Here is a 20,524-nt window from a genome sequence, read left to right as displayed (position 1 = left end):
GGAAGCAAGCATGCTTCAGCAACTACACTCCTGGATCTCTCCTTCATATTGATTGTTGTAGTCAAAAGGAATGTTTGAGCGATGGTGTGAAATAAAGTTAGCTGTCACATTGCCACATCAACTTGAGATTCTTTTTTATTGAAGGTGAGGGACAAAGAAATGTGGAGGACAGTGGGATTTGGATGTCCATGTATACAAATCAAAAAAAGGCAGTTGTTGTTGCTTTTCTTCACGCACCTAGTGGTTCACGAGGCATGTTTTCATCTGTTCCCACGAGGATGTTTTTCCCAGAACAGGTCGCTGGTAGCTTGAGAGGCACCACTCTACATCCAGCGTGGCTACCACTCTTACTGCCTGCCATGTTGGCAGGAGTTTGCAGGTTGATACTCAACCCATTGGCCACGTTACAAAGACATCTTCCTTGGCCATCAAGTCTTGGGATGGGACTTGAAACCAAAACCTCTGACTCAGAGGCAGGGACATTACCCACCTCACCACAAGGCCTCACAATAAAAGGCAGCGGACAGATACAAAAAAGATATCAAAAAAGCTGTTGGAATAATGACCGTTATTTGAAGAGGCAGGAAGTGATGCTTCAGTTATACAGAGCCTTGGTCAGATCTTGAGTTGCCAACTGAGATGAAACCTGGAGGTTTCATCGAATGACTTGCCCCCATGCTCCAGCTATTAGTTGCTCCCCTCAGTTTGTCCTTGTGACAAACTACCTTTCTACACCAATTGGAAAGAAAAACGACACATTGCCAAACTGGCTGATTATTGACTGTCAGCCAAACAGCTTTTTTCCGCTGATTTTCAATATTTTTTATAATAATCTTTGTTAGTGTCACAAGTAGGCTTACATTAACACTGCAATGAAGTTACTGTGAAAATCCCCTTGTCGTCACACTCCGACGCCTATTCAGGTACACAGAGGGAGAATTCAGAATGTCCAATTCACCTAACAAGCATGTCTTTCGGGACTTGGGGTGGGGGGGGGGGGAACCGAAGCACCCGGAGGAAACCTACGCAGACACGGGGAGAACGTGCAGATTCCGCACGGACAGTGAGCCAAGCCGGGAATCGAACCAGGGACCCTGGCGCTGTGAAGCAACAGTGCTACCCATTGTGCTACCGTGCCGCACATATAATGTGGTAAAGAAAAATGTTCAAAGAAAGTAACAAAAAAGCAATTTGTTTAATGTCGTGATGATTTTCCTCCAGGGATACACACAGCACTATCCTGGAGATTGTTCTTCAACTCTTGAGACTCCAGGCCAATCCTGGAGGGTTGGCAACTGTAATCAATTCCCCATTGCGAGTACAGCATTCGGTTTTGGTAACCATTTGCAGGAAGAATTTATCGCCTTAGACGGATACAGCGCTGATTCAACAGGATAATACCAGGACTTAAAAGATTAAGTTATGAGGATACCTCACAAAACTTGTGTTTGTACTGCCTTGACTTTCTAAAGTTGAACGATAATCCAGTTGAGATGTTTAAAATGTTTTGTGAGGTGGTTGCAGATCCAGAATGAAGGGGAAAGTCTCAACATTAGAGTTGGGCCCTTGCGAAGTGAAGAAAGAAAGCACCTTTTCCACAGGGAAGCCCGAAGTTTGATAAATGACTTTGTTGGGCCGGACAGAGCTTATTCTAAAATCCAAAATACTCCTTACATAGGTAAATATCTTAGAAAATCATACTGCGCAAAATAGGATTGAATTCAATACAGGAGAGGACATCTGAGACATCACTGAAGGAAGAGTTCTTGGAAGGAGGGAGGTTGGCAGTCCCAGCAAACGGCTGTGAGAACAGAATGCACTTGTAGAATAGAGTGAGCAGGGGGGCAAAAAGGCAGAAGGTAAAAGCTGAAATAAAAACAAAAAATGCTGGAAAAACTCAGCAGGTCTGGCAGCATCTGTGGAGAGAGAAACAGAGTTCAACGTTTCAGGTCAAGGATATTCCTTCACATGCAAAAAGGGTCGTCAAAAGTTTACATCTTGAAATTGTTAATCACAATGGGGGAGTCCAGAAGGCTGTATATCGAAATTTTAATTCTCCACCTTGGTCTCACGCTCCATCCTCGGCCTGTTGCAGTGAAGATCAATGAAGCTCAATGCAGATTTGAGGAACAGTCACCTTCCAGTCGGACACTTTACAGCCTTCTGTCCGCCCATTTAGTTCTTTTGTTTTAAAATGTGGCAGTCTTAATCTTGTTTTCCCTGGTTTTGCTTTTGGATAATGTTATTCTGCCAGTCATACCCACCTTGGACAGAACGTTTGTTTCTTTCTGTATCACAACTGTTCCCAGTCCATTTTCCAACATGAAGTCTTGCCAGGTAGGAGTGCTGTTAAGAAACTTGAGCGTGCAGAGAACACAGTTTTCCGGAGTGAAGGAAATTATTCTCCGATTTCTCAATGTCAAGACAGCAGCACAGGAAAGACTGTGAGCAATGTTGGAGGACAGAATTTTCATGAGACATTTCTCTTTGTTCCATTTTATTACACAATTTTGTCCACTTATTTTAAAGTGGCTCACGCATCCTATAAAATAGGGGGTAAAGGAGCATTACACAATTAAGTGTCTCATGCTATTGCATAATTAGTTTGAAGATAGCCCCTGAGATTGCTCATACTTCCAGCTTTATTGCAAAGGGGATAGAGTATAACATTAGGGAAGTCTTGTTCCAACTTCACAGGTTGCCCTCGAGTACCATGCACAGTTTTGGAGACAGTTCACAGGAGATTCAGTAGGTTGATTTTTGGGATGAAGGGGTCGCCTTATGAGGAAAGATTGAGTAGGTTTGGCCTATATCCAATTGAGTTCAGAAGGGTCAGAGATATTATTAAAACTTGGAATGTCCCCTGTCAGAATCTTACAAGAGGATGTTTCCCCTCAGTGCATCTCGAACTAGGGGGCACGATTGTGGAATAATGGGTGTTACGTTTAAAAGGGAGTTGAGAAAGAATTTATTCTCTGAGAGGGTTGTTAATCTTTGAAATCGTGTACGCCAGCCATCAGTGGAGGCCGGGCCTTGCATGTATTCAACGCTGAGTTGGCAGATTTCTGGTAAACAAGGAAGTCAAGGGTCACCGGGGGATCAGGCAGAAAAGTGGATTTGAGACCACAATCAGCCGTGATCTTAATGAATGGTGGAGTTGTTGCCAGGAGCCAAATAGACTACTTCTGCCCTCATTTCTTATGTTCTTATGATCTACCTCTCAGCTGTCTGCATGTCCTTATTTGAGCAGATAAGCTCCAGGTGATGTTTTTAGTTAGAATTACTTTAGAATAGGGCAGCACGGTGGCGCGGTGGTAGCACTGCAGTCTCACGGCGCCGTGGTCCCAGGTTCAATCCTGGCTCTGGGTCACTGTCCGTGTGGAGTTTGCACATTCTCCCCGTGTTTGCGTGGGTTTCGTTCCCACAACCCAAAGATGTGCAGGCTAGGTGGATTGGCCATGCTAAAATTGCCCCTTAATTGGAAAAAATGAATTGGGTACTCTAAATTAAAAAAAAAAGACTTACTTTAGAATGATCAATAATATGTCTGGATGAATTCTAAGGAGGGCCAAAAGACATCCTACAGGCTCAATTAACGTCTTCTCCAATATTGGCATATACACTGCTTTTGGGGGTTGGTTAGAGGCATTGATGTTTTACCATGTAGCTATTGATGTTCACGTTATTCTGTATTATCTTTAATTTGTATTTGTGGCAGGGTAAAAATATCAATTGACTTAAAGAAAATCCTGCTTAATAAATGTGATGAAATGGTATGGGTGAGGGATTCTGTACAGAATGTTGAATATTCCTCTCATTTATCACCAGCTACTGGAAACTAAGATGAATCTGCTTCACAAGGAGGAGGTGACCCTACAGGGAATCAAAATGGATGAGGCTGAAAAAGAGAGAGAATTTCAGGATAGGTAAGCCAGCTTAAAATTGTGCCTCAGCACTGTAGCTCCTTTTTGGGAGTTTTTTCTTATGGTTGAAGAAGGAATCAAGGTGCAGTCTTAAAATAAACATTTAATAAATCCTGCACATTCAGAAGCTGCCATAGTTCCGCCATATGTTCCTTCCTGGGCCTGAATGTCATGGCTGAATTTTTTGTTTAATTTAGAGTACCCAATTAATGTTTTTCCAATGAAGGGGCAATTTAGCGTGGCCAATCCACCTAGCCTGCAATCTTTTGGGTTGTGGTTGCGAAACCCACGCAAACATGGGGAGAATGTGCAAACTCCACACGGACAGTGACCCAGAGCCGGCATCGAACCTGGGACCTCGGCGCCGTGAGGCCGCAGTGCTAACCCACTGCACCACCGTCTGGCCAGCCTATGCCCACACAGCTGCCATTCCAAATTAAAATCAGGACTGGAATAGGTTGGAAGGAAAGAGGGAAAGAAAGGTATCTGGTAAACTGAGTGTTCATATGGTATTCGGTTTGAGGGGAAATACCAACACAGACTGGTTGGACCAAGTGGCCTGTTTCCGTCTTGTAATTTCCATGTGATTCAGTGGGGGTCATCAATGTGGAAATTGGTACCAGCAAAGTGGGAGTGAGGGTCGGTTAGCTCAGTTCCCTAGATGGGGGCGGGGGGGGGGGGGTGTTGAATAATGTCAACAATGTGGGTTCAATCGCCTTGTCCAGTACTCGGGGCCTGCCTCCTTACCTTCCCTCACAGTGATATCATGACATGAGCCCTGATTAGCAACCCTTGGACAATATGGATGCTAAATGGTGAGAGGGAGAGAGAAGATGGGAGCATTTCCTGAATCATTTTTCAGGGAGCATTTCCAAGCAACTGTGTCAAAGGAGAGGTGGGGGTAAATTTTCATCTTCCCCCACATGGCGATTTATAATAGTGCAGTGGAATCACTGGCCTGTTCGGATTCACCTGATTCCTAACTCATTGATTTCACCGGAATGGAATTTAACCAGATTCTGGCAGCCTCCATTTCATTTTAAATTCAAAGTTAGCTAGTAATAGTTGGAGTACTGAGGTGTTTACCCACTCGTGTCAGTCCCACATCGCAGAGTTTTGTTTTCTTTTGCTTCTTTTCCCATTTACCTTTCTCTTAAAATAGTATTTATCAGGTGATGTAGCCCCCTCCCCGCCACAGACACACAGAGAACAGGGGACTCTTTCCAGCTGAAAATTGTCTGTGCTAAATACAGACACGTGCATCAGGTATCTGGTCAGAAAATCCAGGGCAACGGGCACCCGAATTTCCATTGAACTCCCCAACACACCTGACTCCTCACCAAGAGTGTGTGCTTGAACAATAACCCCTTCGCGACTTACATCTTCAATTCTGCGACTGAAACTGAGAAATGTTATCTAATGTTATTGAGTAACGCATTAATAATTGACATGTTAATTATTGACAGGATCTGGTGCTTAGAAGTGGAAATTGAAAATGCAAATCATAGACTGGAACAAATGGCTCTGAAGAGAAGAGAACCTTTGTCTACAGCGCCCTGTTACCTGGGGGATGAAAGCAATCAGGTGGCGTCTGTTTTTAAACTACTTGAATAAACTATTAAAATATTTCATTCCACTACAAGGCTTAAGAAGTGAAAGATAGGCTTGCATTTCTGTAGCCCCTTTCACAATCTCAGGATGTCTTAACGTTCTTGGAGCTAATGAAATATCTTTGTAACCAATGTAGTGTAGCAGAAACAGCAGCCAATTTGCACAGTGTGATGGTAACCGGATTAGATATTTGCAGAGGGATGGCCGGGGCACCAAAGATAATTCCCCTGCTCTTCCCTGCTCTTCGTCAAAGCAATGCCACCTTTAATTTTCACCTGAGAGGACAGACAGGGCCTCAGTTTAATAGCTCACCTAAAAAGTGACGACGACTCCTTCAATACCCAGAGGAGTGTTGGCCTTGTTTATGATTTTGAGTCTCTGGACCGGACACGGATCCACAACCTTCTGGCTCAGAGGCGAGAGTGCCACCCACTGAGCAATGACTGACACTACAACAGAGGGAGCTCAGAGCTCTCAGAGGGTGAGTCTCATTCAATGAAGGACAGATTCTAGTTGGATTCCTTTACATTGCAGAACTGATTCGGTGATTCATACTCCCAATGGCCAGACATTGAAACAAGCGCCTAGCATTTTTTTAATTTACCCTCATGAATTTAGAAACCATTCTCGAGTTTAACGGGCATTCTTATAAAATAAATTTTCTGATGCTATTACACGCCACATGAAGTACTTTGCTGCAATTTTAAAATTTGAAATTTCAACTATTCTCTCCAAATCGGCTTTCTAATAATTTGTCTCGCAGGCACATCTCACGGTGTTCCATCAGGCCAATTCTTCATTCACAGAGGCATGCATTAAAAATATATTGTGAAGCATTTTCATACCTGTAGAGCAAACTAACAACGCTTTGTTAAAGGAGTAAAATGGTACAATTGCAAATGTATGATGATGGAAATTTGGGTGTAAATGGACATTGGCAAGATGGATACACGATTGGGCAAAATTTCTGTTGTAACTTCCCAATAATAATTAATTATTAATTTTTATAATCTTTATTGTCACAAGTAGGCTTACGTTAACATTGCAATGAAGTTACTGTGAAAAGCCCCTAGTCGCCACATTCCAGCGCCTGTTGGGTACACAGAGGGAGAATTCAGAATGTCCAAATTACCTAACAGCACATCTTTTGGGACTTGTGGGAGGAAACCGGAGCACCCGGAGGAAACTCACGCAGACACAGGGAGAACGTGCAGACTCCGCACAGACAGTGACCCAAGCCGGGAATCGACCTGACACCCTGGCGCTGTGAAGCAACAGTGCTAACCACTGTGCTACCATCAATAGCGCCCCCGTACAGGAAAGAATGCCTATCTTTCCAGAAAAACAACAAATGAAATAAAAGCAAATTACTACAGATGCTGGAATCTGAAAGAAAAACAGAAAATGCTGGGCAATCTCAACAGATCTCACAGCATCTGTGGAGAGAGAAGGGAGCTAATGTTTCGAGTCCAGCAAAGTCATATTCAGAAAACCCATCATGAAGGGTTTGGCTTGGTTATATTGCTGCCTTTTCTTTAGTCATAGAGGCAGGTGTTTAATGGGTATTGTGAAACACGTTTACTTAAAACATTTTCGTGCCTGCTGCAGTCAGTTGCCATTTTGAGCTCATGAGCTCACATGATGGGCAGCACGGTAGCACAAGTGGATAGCACTGTGGCTTCACAGCGCCAGGGTCCCAGGCTTGATTCCCCGCTGGGTCACTGTCTGTGCAGAGTCTGCATGTTCTCCCCGTGTCTACGTGGGTTTCCTCCGGGTGCCCTGGTTTCCTTCCACAGTCCAAAGACATGCAGGTTAGGTCGATTGGCCATGCTAAATTGCCCATAGTGGCAAAAAAAAAGTTTAGGAGGGGTTATTGGGTTACGTGGATCGGGTGGGAGTGAGGGCTTAAGTGGGTCGATGCTGACTCGATGGGCTGAATGGCCTCCTTCTGCACTGTATGTTCTATGTTGCAAATTTCATCAAGTTCTTGGATCCATTGAAGGGTTGATGGCCTTGTAGGTCTGCTGCATTCCTCAACAAGGCCATGATCAAAACAGGGGGCAAAGAATCCACTTGCAAGCTAGAATCACCTACACCGATGGAACATTTGATATCAAGTGACAGTGGATCGCTGCTGCAGGAAGAACTCCATTGCAGGCTCCAGGATACATGGGTACAAGGCCGATGCTGGTTCTTTGTCCACTTCTCCCCCCACGCAGCACTACCAAAATCAGGACCTTTAAAGAGGTTACCAGGGATATCCATGCCACTGTGTGACTGCTCGTTCACCCTGACCGGGACTGACGAAATAATGATATGCACTTGGATTGGACACTCTTAGTTGAGGTACTTGACATTCTAAAACAAAAAGAGTTGTGTGGTGATCTTTGTGAGGTTGACTTCAGGCTGGAAAGCGTAGTGTTCACAAAAACATTTGAAGTGATGTTCATCAACAATGTTAAATTTATTTACACTACTTAAATTAACATTCAACACTTATTCCTATGGTAAACAAACGGATTATATTAAATACACTCACTGACACTATCTCTAGACTCTAACTAACCATATTCTATCTTCTCTAGCTCTACTATGCACTTCACTCCAGTCTCCTCTACTCTACTCCACTCACTCCCAGAAGCCTAAGAGTCAGTGCCTTTTATAGTACTGCCCCAAGCTCCATCTAGTGGCTAATTGTAACATGACATTAACTCTTCACATGCTGTACATTTCTATAATGCTACAAGTAGTTTTTTCTTGGATGCCATTGAGGGTTTCACTGAGCCATGTAAATACCTTTCTAAGGAGACACAGGGTTAGGATCTAGTTTTTATGGAATGTCCCCAGCAGCCCAATGTGTGGGCAACTGTTAAGGTATCACTGCACAAGCTATGCACAGAATTATTATGGGTCACTTATTTCCTGAGATTGTAAAAGAGGTAGATTTATTTTAATATGCAGCCCTATTATTTTTTTAAATAAATACTGTATTAACACTTTGGATAGGATTTTCTGCTTGGGTGCTTGCCAACTGCTGGGATTGCACATCACTAAATTCCACATCCCAATCCCACAACCAAAAATTTTCAATCAGAGCTCTGTTTGTGCCAAAAATAATGAAATGGAAAAATCGGCACTTAATTTCCTTGCATATTTTTCCAGTTGTTGAGACAAGTTACAGAGTTTAATTTTCACACTCTTTGTGTTTCTCCCTCCTCTATTGCTGGCCTATCAGTTCCAATTTGCAGATTTGACGTCCCCAAGGCCCTCATTGTGACCCTTGACCGTTTCTGAAATGTTCATTCACATGTCGCACCATCTTGTCATCTGTGTTCTATGGATATTAATGGATTAATCGCAAGGATAACTTCCTCTGTATTCCGATCAAATTCTCTTCCCACACCTAGTGGTGCAGTAAGACGGTATGGGTAGCATGATAACCTAGTGGTTAGCACAGTTGCTTCACAGCTCCAGGGTCCCAGGTTCGATTCCTGGCTTGGGACACTGTCTGTGTGGAGTCTGCAGGTTCTCCCCGTGTCTGCGTGGGTTTTCTCCGGGTGCTCCGGTTTCATCCCACAGTCCAAAGATGTGCAGGTTAGGTGGATTGACTATTCTAAATTGTCCTTGGTGTCCAAAAAGGTTAGGTGGGGTTACTGGGTTACGGGGATAAAGGGAGATGGGATGGAGGTGTGGAGCTTAGGTAGGGTACTCTTTCCAAGGGCCGGTGCAGTCTCGATGGGCTGAATGGCCTCCTTCTGCACTGTAAATTCTATCTATCTATCTAAGACAGAACTTTGTCCATTTTCATGGCCAATAATTCCCAGGACAGATCGCTAATCTATCACCAGGGGCTTATAGCTTGAGGGGTGCCACTCTACATCAAGCGTGGCTGACCAGAAGTCTCTCCAGCTCTTACCATCAGCCATTGAAAGGAATTTTGGGTTAATACCCAACCTCTTTGGCAATCATGTTCTGGGGTGGGTCTCGAATCCGGAGCAGAGGTAGGGGACAATATCCGCTACGTCACAAGACCTCCTGAACTTTGTGTGTGTGTGTGTGTACGCATGTGTGCGTGTGTATTTATATACGCAGTGTGTAATTTTATCCATGTCTAATAATGTGAATTCAGTAATATGCGCTGTGTCATGGAGTGTGTTTGATCCACATGTAGCAGTGCCCATTAAATCAAGTTCAACGCAAAATTCTTCCACATGCATCACAATAGTGTTATCTGGCTACCTAGCACGATTTATTTTTACTTGAATTGCATACTGGCTTTATTCATGGACACAGATTCAGATCTACTCAGGGTGTTATTTATAACCCCTGAGCAGTATATTGCAAACGACTTGGAATTTCCCCAATAGCTGAATTAATTAGATTCAGCCAGTAACACGTTACTTAGTGGCTACGTTTGCTCCCCTCTTAGCTTAACACCATTTTCAACCCATGTTTGGCTTTGCAAATAAATGACTTGCACACACTATGGACATTGTCTGCTTGGCAAAAGCCAATCATATAATTAATATAAAAGCAAAATTCTGGAATTGAATCGAGGACAGAAAATGCTGGGAAACCTCCGCAGGTCTGGCAGTGTCTGTGGAAGCTCTGAAGAAGTGTCAAACGGACTCAAAACATTCGCTCTGATTTTTCTCCCACAGATGCTGCCAGACCTGTTGAGTTTTCCAGCATTTCCTCTTTCTGCCAATGTTATAGTTGATGTGTTGGGTATGCTGTGTCTGCGAGGACTGCGTTTACCAGAGCAGTGAGAGAGACAGGCTACCAACACTTGTAGAAGTACAACTCTATTTTATTTAGCTATGAGCTGTTAAACATACTTGCACTGTGGGTTGACACTATGTGAGGTTGACTGGAGCCCTGAGTTTAACCTGACCAGACTATATACTGCTAGCACATGGTAGATGTTCGTGTTACTGATCACGGGCTCTGGCTGTCTCAGAGGCTGCATCCCGAATGAGCGGGAAAACTAGTGCCCTCTGACTATATAGTGGCCGTGTCCTGTCTGGTGATTAGCTGCTGTTGATTGGTCTTTCAGTGTGTCAGTCAGTGTCTGTCTCTGCACCATCATATACTTGTGTGTATATTATGACAATAGTTACTGCTGGGGAGAGAGGTTGGGGATGGGGGAGGGGAGAGGTTTAGGGGGATGGGAGGGGTGTGGGGGGGGGGGGGTGGTTAGGGGAGAAGATGACCTCCATCTTGTTCAGAGAAGAACACCGTAATATAATGGTCTTTATCACACAGGATCTATATAAACATAGCAAGCCTGGACTTGTAAATCCTGCCCTCTGAGGCACTGCTGATTTGTGTGTCATACACTTCTAACATTTGCAGTTTAATCATTTGGCAATTATTTGTGTTTTCAGTGCGGTAACTAAAATAAATAATCCTTGTGAAGTACTTGACGAACTGCGCTCACTCCAATCAGTTTGGAACGATTGCATCAAAATTCCCAATGTCGTCTGAAAGACTACAAAAGGACTCTGCAATGCAAGGATGTGGCATGTCTTTATCTCGTGGATATGCAATTAGTGTTTGTTTCAAAAGGAAAAACTCAACATGCGGTTGGCCATGGAATGCTCTGTTGTGTTGTTCGACAAACAGTTATCGCAACAAGTTTGAACTTGATGTATTAATGTTGAACAAAGTGGATCAGATAATTATAATCTGTGGAAAGATAGTTCAGGGGATGGGCGACTGGGAGGTGTTAGTAATTGAGGCAAACCCTGCTCACCTGGAATGCAAACAGGCTTTAGGACTATAATATGTTGTCTAGATTATCCAATTAGGAACAAGAGATTGCCCCTACAACGGCAGCAGCATTTCGTGGATAATACAAAGAATGCACATATTTCAGACAGATCTATGATAAAGCTTCTTACTTTTTTCCCTCATGTCATGTTAATTATCAACTTTACTTCTTCTGAAAATTACTGTCTCTTTATCTGTGCGATACTCAAGAAATGCATGTGCTCCTAGACTTGGGGCAGTCTGGAGAGTGAAGTTCCCTCACATGTTCTGCACGTTATTAGTTTTGGGATGGTGTGTGAATGTTTGATGGGTTTAAGCTCTCTGTGTCACTTGTGCACCACTGAACCACGTTCCCACAGTTTCCTCAACATTTTTGGCCCCTCCCATAATCCAAGTTTCCACTGAGCTCAATTGCGTGCATGTGGCCTGTCAGGCTGTGGATTATGTTGCCCGTGGCCGGCGCGGCGCGATTCCCGCCCCCGCCGAATCTCCGGTGCCGGAGAATTCGGCGGCCGGCGGGGGCGGGATTCACGCCACCACCCCGGCAATTTTCCGACCCGGCGCGGGTTCGGAGAATCCCGCCCCTGGTGTTTGAATTCCCAACCTGTGCTGCATGTGGAGACGTCTGTCAGCACTGGGAACAAGAACTCATAATTCTACACTCTAGGAAATCGAGAGTCGCTATTTTCCTTCAGTCGTAACATATTTTTCATGAATGTTAGGCTGAAGAACGGCTGCAAAACTCTTTGCGCACCCTAAATGGCTCAGTGGAGCCCTGTCAAGAGATAGGCTGGGATCTTGAGGAAGACGGTGGCGGAGGAGACCTGGACGATGTCATCAATGTAAGTATTAAAGCACAATCTTGTTCATTGAACCCTTTGTTCAGTACAATGGAGTATAATCTTCAAACAAACTCACTGGCAAACAGGTTAGATAGAGAGATAAGCCCCAAGGTGTACGTGTGCTTTCGGGCTATTTTTATTCTAAGAGAAAAGACAACTTCTCTGGATATGTGCAGGAGTGCCCCTGATATCTTCATAGCTTCCGTTGTGTATGATGTTTCTCATTCCTGAAGGCCACAACAGGGCCACAGATACAGCACAGCCACATTTAATACAGTCCCATAGTTACAGCATTACCACAGTTAGGACAGGGCCACAGTTAGGACAGGGCCACAGTTAGGGCAGAGCCACAGTTAGGGTACATAGAACATAGAACATACATTGCAGAAGGAGGCCATTCAGCCCATCAAATCTGCACCGACCCACTTAAGCCCTCACTTCCATCCTATCCCCGTAATCCAGTAACCCCTCCTAACCTTTTTGGTCACTAAGGGCAATTTATCATGGCCAATCTACCTAACCTGCATGTCTTTGGATTGTGGCAGGAAACCGGAGCACCCGGAGGAAACCCACGCAGACATGGGGAGAGCATGCAGACTCCGCACAGACAGTGACCCAGCGGGGTATCGAACATGGGACCCTGGCGCTGTGAAGCCACAGTGCTAGCCACTTGTGCTACTGTGCTGCCCGTGCTGTGGCGGTAGGGGCACAGTTATGGCAGGACCATAGTTACAGCAGGGCCACAGTTAGGACAGGCCCACAGTTAGGACAGGCCCACAGTTAGGACAGGCCCACAGTTAGGGCAGGGCCACAGTTAGGGCAGGGCCACAGTTAGGGCAGGGCCACAGTTAGGGCAGGGCCACAGTTAAGACAGGGCCACAGTTAGGGCAGGGCCATAGTTACAGCAGGGCCACAGTTAGGACAGGCCACAGTTAGGACAGGCCACAGTTAGGTCAGGGCCACAGTTAGGACAGGGCCACAGTTAGGGCAGGGCCTCAGTTAGGACAGGCCCACCGTTAGGACAGGCCCACAGATAGGACAGGCCCACAGATAGGACAGGCCCACAGATAGGACAGGCCCACAGTTAGGACAGGCCCACAGTTAGGACAGGCCCACCGTTAGGATAGGCCCACAGTTAGGGCAGGGCCACAGATAGGACAGGCCCACAGATAGGACAGGCCCACAGTTAGGACAGGCCCACAGTTAGGACAGGCCATTAGTTAGGACAGGTCCACAGTAAGGAACTGGCCACAGTTAGGACATGGCCACATTTAGGACAGGACCACAATTAGGGCAGGGCCACAATTAGGGCAGGGCCACAATAAAGGCAGGAGGCGAGCGATGCCGCCGGGAACTCAGCCCATTGGGGTGAAGCATCGGGGACAGGGCCTCAGGAACATCCTGAGGCCGTCCCACGGCGTGCGGCGTACTCCGTTTTTGAGGGGGTGGAGCATCACAAAAGCGGAATCGCCCCCGCCCCCCCCCCCCCCCCGATTTTGGCGCCAACGTGGATTCTCCGGCCGAACGCCGAACATGAGTTTGGTGTCGGAGAATGGAGAATCCTGCCCATGATATTTTAAAATTGTAGATTTAAATATGGAACAGCTAAGTTTCCCATCTGCTCAGATGGAATTATTTTATATGTTCCACTTACTCCTCGGGTTTGGTCTGAGGAAAGCTTTGCATGCAATAGAGTTTTAATAGGGGAAGATTACATTTTGTAATTAATTTCTCCTAACCGTTCGTTATATTTTGTGTATTTTTGTGAAATTCTTGTTTTCTTATAAGGCTTGGCAGTAGTGAATGTGCATGACATGACAAATACTATCAGCTTACTCGGCCAAGAAGAACTGAAGAATTTACAAGACTTCAGCAGAACTTAAAACAATCCATCATTATAACTCACTTTTATTTTGATTATTGCAGGAAGAGATGGCATCTTGCCTTGTCGGTGATGAAGCAGGAAAAGCATCTGTAGAGACTCAGATATCAGACCTCCATTCTGAACTATTCCAAACCAAGTGTGAGACCTATGGACTGAAAAGGCAATGTCTCGAGTCCGAATCGCAGCTCACTGCCAATAGAAATGTAAGAATATATAGAGGTCATCTGCGTTAGCATTTCAACACAGGGAATACGGTTAAAACCAGTCTAGCTCCACACTCCCCATGCCCCATCCATGGCCCAAGCAACAGACTGATCCGAAGAGACAAAGGCCTGAATTTTCCAGGCCCCCCCCCCCCACCAGACTTTATTGAATTCAAATTTCACCAGCTGCTATGGTGGGATATGAAAATGAAATTAAAATCACTTATTGCCACAAGTAGGCTTCAAATGAAGTTACTGTGAAAAGCCCCTAGTCACCACATTCCGGCGCCTGTTCGAAGAGGCTGGTACGGGAATTGAACCGTGCTGCTGGCCTACCTTGGTCTGCTTTCAAAGCCAGCGATTTAGCCCTGTGCTAAACAGGCCCAATGTTCCCATAGCAGTACTCTGGGCCTCTGGATTACTAGTCCAGTGATATTATCACTGTGCCATCATCTCTCCAGTGAGAAGGTTTTAATGAGTAGGTTATCCAATTGATTCCCTATTGACTTATTCCCTACTAATCCGACACTAAATTGAGTGGTAAAGCAAAAGGTGAAGAGGATACTGGAAGTCTGCAGAGGGATTTGGATAGTTTAAGTGAATGGGCTAGGGTCTGGCAGATGGAATACAATGTTGATAAATGTGAGGTTATCCATTTTGGTAGGAATAACAGCAAAAGGGATTATTATTTAAATGATAAAATATTAAAACATGCTGCTGTGCAGAGGGACCTGGGTGTTCTAATGCCTGAGCGCAGAAAGTTGGTTTACAGGTGCAACAGGTGATTAAGAAGGCAAATGGAGTTTTGTCCTTCATTGCTAGAGGGATGGAGCTTAAGACTAGGGAGATTATACTGCAATTGTATAATGTGTTTAGTAAGGCCACACCTGGTGTATTGTGTTCAGTTTTGGTCTCCTTACCTGAGAAATGACGTACTAGCGCTGGAGGGTGTGCAGAGGAGACTCACTAGGTTAATCCCAGAGTAGAGGGGGTTGGATTACAAGGAGAGGTTGAGTAGACCAAGACTGTACTCGTTAGAATTTAGAAGGATCTTATAGAAACATATAAAATTATGAAGGGAATAGATAGGATAGATGCGGGGAGGTTATTCCACTGGCGGGTGAAAGCAGATTTAAGGGGCATAGCCTCAAAATAAGAGGAAGTAGATTTAGGACTGAGTTTAGGAGGAACTTCTTCACCCAAAGGGTTGTGAATCTATGGAATTACCTGCCCAGTGAAGCAGTTGAGGCTCCTTCATTGAATGTTTTCAAGATAAAGATAGCTAGTTTTTTGAAGAATAAAGGAATAAAGGGTTATGGTACTCAGGCGGGAAAGTGGATCTGAGTCCACAAAAAATCAGCCATGATCTCACTGAAAGTCAGCGCAGGCTCGAAGGGCCAGATGGCCTATTCCTGCTCCTCGTTCTTATGTTCGAATCCATTAAATTGGAGAGAAATGCAACAAAGTCCAATACAGTGGTGACACTGAAGTTCGGTCAAATTTCAAACCTCTCATCCGATGGAAAGCAAATTGGTATTTTAGGTTATTCATGAAGGCCCCACCTTCTCAGCCTTGACCCTCACCTCAAGTGTGGTGATCCTCAGGTTAAATCACCAGCAGTCAGCTCTCCCCGTAAAGGGGAAAGCAGCTTATGGTCATCTGGGACTATGGTGACTTTAGCTTACCTTACCTTATTTTAGCATTATCTAAACCATATCTCTTCATGGTAATTCCATTACACACCAACAGTGATCAGAAGGAGTTGCCGCTAATTTAATGTCATTTCCAAAAAGCAGACGCAAACATGCATTTCTTTCCATGGCAGATAAATGAAAGCCTTTTGTTGGAAATCACCAGACTGAAACAAAGCTTGCAGGCTTCGGAACAGCAAATCCTGAATCTGCAGAGTGAAAAGACAATTTTAACCTCTCGAATGAAGACCCTAGAATGTGAAAGGCAGCAGATATTCAATCAGAAAGAACTTTTGCTCAAAACATTGAAAAGACTGAAATGTCGCAAAAACGATGGTTCTTTGTTACAAATGAATCCTGATGACAGGTAATTTTGCTTTCATTGATTTCTGAGCGGGAGGGGGGCAACAAGGAGGCATAGACTCCAGCAGTTAGTCGTTTGATAGTCCAGAACGTGGAAGTAGTCCTGAAAAATTAGGGGGGGGGGGTTGTCAAAGGTTTTCATCTTGCCCTCATCATGACAGTTCACAAGAGTGTCAATTTCAGGGGAAACAATAACTTTATACTATATGAGAAGAGAGTGCTGATTGGTTAGCAAGTAAAATCTGATTGGTAGAGGCATTGCCATGGAAGATGCATTGCCATGGAGAGTGCATCAGTTGATGGTGACTGACAGTTAATGACCAAGCACTGTTTGAAATTTAAACCAGGCAGCTTGACTCTGGTCAAGGCACTGTCCTGAGGAATTAACCAGCGAATGGCTATTGTGCCTGATTCAGCTAAACATAATAAGTGACAACCATTCACTGGTTCATTCCTCAGGGCAATGCCTTGGCCAGTCAGATTCAAGCTGCCTAGTTTAAATTTCAAACGATGCTTGGCAATTAACTAACAGTCACCATCAACTCATGCATTCCCCATGGCAATGCCTCTACCAATCGAAGTTCACTTGCCAACCAATCAGCAATCTCTTCTCACACAGTATGAATTTGTTGTTTCCCCTGACATTGGCATTCTTGCGAACTGTCCTGATGAGTGCAAGATGAAAAGCTTTGATGAAAAAAGTGTCTTTCTTCAGCAATATTTAGGAATATCCCAAAAGATTTCACGCAAAGGCTATTTAGAAAAAGGAATATTTTAGCACAAATGGCTACTGATGCAGTCTATAACGTCACTAAGAAGGTAATTGGTTGAAGCGGAAGAATATATGAGGATACAGGAAAATGGAAGTTGAGTAGGTAACACTGGCGCAGGTACAATAAGGCAAATGGCCTCTTTCTGTTCTGCCATTTCTATGAGACACTTATTTGATTTTTCCTGATAAAAATAAATATGAAATGAAAACCACTTATTGTCACAAGTAGGCTTCAAATGAAGTTACTGTGAAAAGCCCCTAGTCACCACATTCCGGCACCTGGTACGGGAATTGAACTGTGCTGCTGGCCTGCCTTGGTCTGCTTTCAAAGCCAGCGATTTAGCCCTGTGCTAAACCAGCCCCTATTTATATTTTGGACCTCCTGATTTCGACCCTGAAAATGATTGAGTGATGGTGCAATTGAAATTAAAACTCACATCATTTAAGCAAACAGGGATTTAAAGGTCACGGTTCTCAGTGTTTTTGTCGCACAATTTACTATGCTTCGTGCTGCACTGTCACATAAGGAACAAATCCAAAATCAGGAGGCGACGAGTGTGCTGGGAGCAATCTCTAAACGTTGGACAATAATCCCCTTCATTGGAAAGGTCCACAGGCTGCTGATCTTAACCCCCTTGTGTGCAAGGTTCTGATTCTCAACCAAGGTTCTGATTGACCAACACTGACTGTTTATTTGCTCTTGTGATGGGGTGGGGGGGGAGGAGAGGGGGGGGGGGGGGAGAGAGGGGGGGGTGGGGGAGAGGGGGGGTCGGGGGGGTCGGGTAGGTGACACTGGCAAGGCCTCATTTCTTACTAGTGCTCAACTGGTGATGGGGATCCACCTTCTTGAGGAGCGGAGTAGTTACTATAAGGGAGTAGGAAAATACACTTTTAAGGACTTCTTGGGCTGCTCTGCCCTCAATATTTCACCTCGAGTGAAATTTGGGCATACACCTCTCGGTTTGATTGATTGATTAATATTTATTATCACATGTACCGAAGTACAGTGAAAAGTATTTTTCTGCGGCCAAGGGAGCGTACACAGTACGTACATAGTAGACAAAAGAATAATCGACAGAGAACATTGACAATGGTACATCAACATATAGTGATTGGTTACAGTGCAGAACAGGGCCAAACAAGCAATAAAGATATGTGATTATGTCGTGCATTGACCTCGGGACGTCCCAAAGCTTCTGAAGCAAGAGCAGCATAGGGCATCATGAATAGTGTTCTTACAGGGAACAGATCAGTCTGAGGGGGAGTCGTTGAGGAGTCTAGTAGCTGTGGGGAAGAAGCTGTTCCTATGTCTGGATGTGCGGGACATCAGACTTCTGTTCAGTGCTCACTAACATTTCTATGAGTTACCATGAGAAACATGTTTTGATGAAATGAACTCTAACCTCCTACCCCATGTGTATCTCTGAAGTGTAGATGATATGCTCACAATCTTTGAATCTGCATCTATGTATAAAGATTTCCTTACATACCACACTCCAATTCACTTTTGGGATGGTGCAGTCTAACATGTGACATTTCCTTGACGAACTATTTCAGGCATCAGCTAATGGGTTCTCCACTATTGTCTCCCACAAACCTACCTTCATTGGTCAACATTCACATTGGGATTCGTATAGCTCCACATGACATAAGATTGGCTTTATCAGCGATCTTGTAAATAAAAGTTGCCGTCGTCCCAGATGATCATAGGCTTCTCTCCCCTTTGAGGATGAGAGCTGACTGGTGGTGATTTAATCTGAGGATCACCACACCTCAGGCGAGGGGCAAGTTTGAGAAAGCGGGGCTTTCATGAATAACGTCAGTCAGTACGGGAATTGAACCTACACTGTTGGCCTTGCTCAGCATCACAAACCAGCTGTCCAGCCAGCTGAGTTAAACCTCTATAATTATCCTGGAGAGACAAGGGGTGGGATTCTCCGTTGCTCAACTCCAATATCATAATCGGCGATCAGGCGGAGAATCCCTTCCAAATTGGGGGCAGCGGCATTTTGACACCCGTTTTCTATTCACCGCTCCCTCCAAAATGGTGTCATCGCGTTGTGCGTCGCACGCCCTTGGAACGGCTTTGGCGCGTCTTTGGAAAGCCCTCCCCGATGCTCCACCCCCAATGGGCCGAGTTCCCGGCTAGCGGGGATGCGTGGTCTGAGCGGTCGGGAACCCGGCGTGGCAGCCGGGGACTGTGTCCATGCTGCCACAGTCGGCTGGGAGCCATGTTGCTGGCCGGGGGTGCGTCTGTGAGGGCTGGGGAGACTGGTGGGGGGGGTGGCAAGGGAGGCAGTATTTGGCAGTTCGAGTCCACTCACAGCCATGCCATGTTGTACGGTCACCATGCGTGGCCACGGACCCGGCCATTGTCCGGCCATTTTTGGGGTGGGAGTTGGGTGTTTCACCCGTCGCTGCTGCCAGCCCCTCACCAGTCCCAGGATCGGTGAGGGTTCGGAGCCGATTTTGGTGCCGTAAAACGCCATAGTTTCCATGCTGTCATCGGCACTTAGCTGCAAAATCGGAGAATCGAGCCCAAGGTATCTCAGAAATTTGAAAAACAGATTAAGCATGCCATTTCACACTAGTGCTAATGCAGTCACTACGCGAGTGGCATTTTCCACAAACAGGATGCTGCACCAGTCCAAAAAGATATTCAAACTACCACACAAGTGAGCCACATCAGGTCTGAATTTCTGTGCTAGTGTGATGCAGGTACATGTCCCAGAGATTGACTGATCAAATTAAACAGCAGGTTCCTTCAGTTGTCCATAATAGGCAGTGCACACACCATATTCAACCAGCCCCTGCAAAACCCAAAACAAAACAGCTACTGTCAGATATGATTCCCTGATTGGGCAGCAATTTCTGAACAATCCTGAGTGAACTAATAGCTACACTAACAACCAATTTAAGATAATCAGTTGAGCTCGTAATGTGGCTCCAAGTGACACAGCTCCGTATGCAGGGACCCACTATGTTCAAGCCATGCACCTCTTTTAAACTACCTGGGAGGTCCCCCTTACTTTTTCCATGGCAACGCCTTCGCCAATCACTCAGCACCCTTTTTTCTTCAAACACAAATTGTTGCGGTTGTTTGAAATTTGGCATTCTTGTGTGTGTCCTGATAAGAGCAAGATGAAAGCTTTGGCAACATGGGCAGGATTCTGCCATAATCGGCGGGGCGGGCAACTCCGGCAGGAAGGAGTGGCATGAACCACTCCGGCGTCGGGCCGCCCCAAAGGTGCTGAATCCTCTGCACCTTCAGGGGCTAGGCGGGCCCTGGAGTGGTCTGCGCCGCGCCGGCCAGGGGGGAAGGGGCTTGGCGGCATGATAACCAGTGCCGAAGGGCCTCTGCCGGCCGGCGGGAATTGGCGCATGCACGGGAGCGACAGCGTGTGCTGGTGTGATCCCAGCACATGCGCAGAAGGCTTTGTCACCGCACCAGCCATGGCTGAC

General features: G+C 45.4%; 1 protein-coding gene across 1 annotated transcript in view; it reads left to right on the top strand.

Annotated features, from left to right (window-relative positions):
• LOC140408231 (uncharacterized) overlaps positions 1-20,524 on the top strand; it is a 62,139-nt gene that overhangs the window by 26,232 nt on the left and 15,383 nt on the right. The window contains exons 4-8 of the mRNA XM_072495163.1: positions 3,829-3,926; positions 5,390-5,507; positions 12,029-12,148; positions 14,075-14,236; positions 16,062-16,294. Of these exons, the coding sequence (XP_072351264.1) occupies positions 3,829-3,926; positions 5,390-5,507; positions 12,029-12,148; positions 14,075-14,236; positions 16,062-16,294 (731 nt within the window). The remainder of the gene's footprint in view (positions 1-3,828; positions 3,927-5,389; positions 5,508-12,028; positions 12,149-14,074; positions 14,237-16,061; positions 16,295-20,524) is intronic.

Source organism: Scyliorhinus torazame, chromosome 3 (genome assembly GCF_047496885.1).
Source record: "Scyliorhinus torazame isolate Kashiwa2021f chromosome 3, sScyTor2.1, whole genome shotgun sequence".
Classification (NCBI taxonomy): domain Eukaryota; kingdom Metazoa; phylum Chordata; class Chondrichthyes; order Carcharhiniformes; family Scyliorhinidae; genus Scyliorhinus; species Scyliorhinus torazame.
Note: the sequence above shows the minus strand (reverse complement) of the source record. Positions and strands in the feature narration are given on the sequence as shown.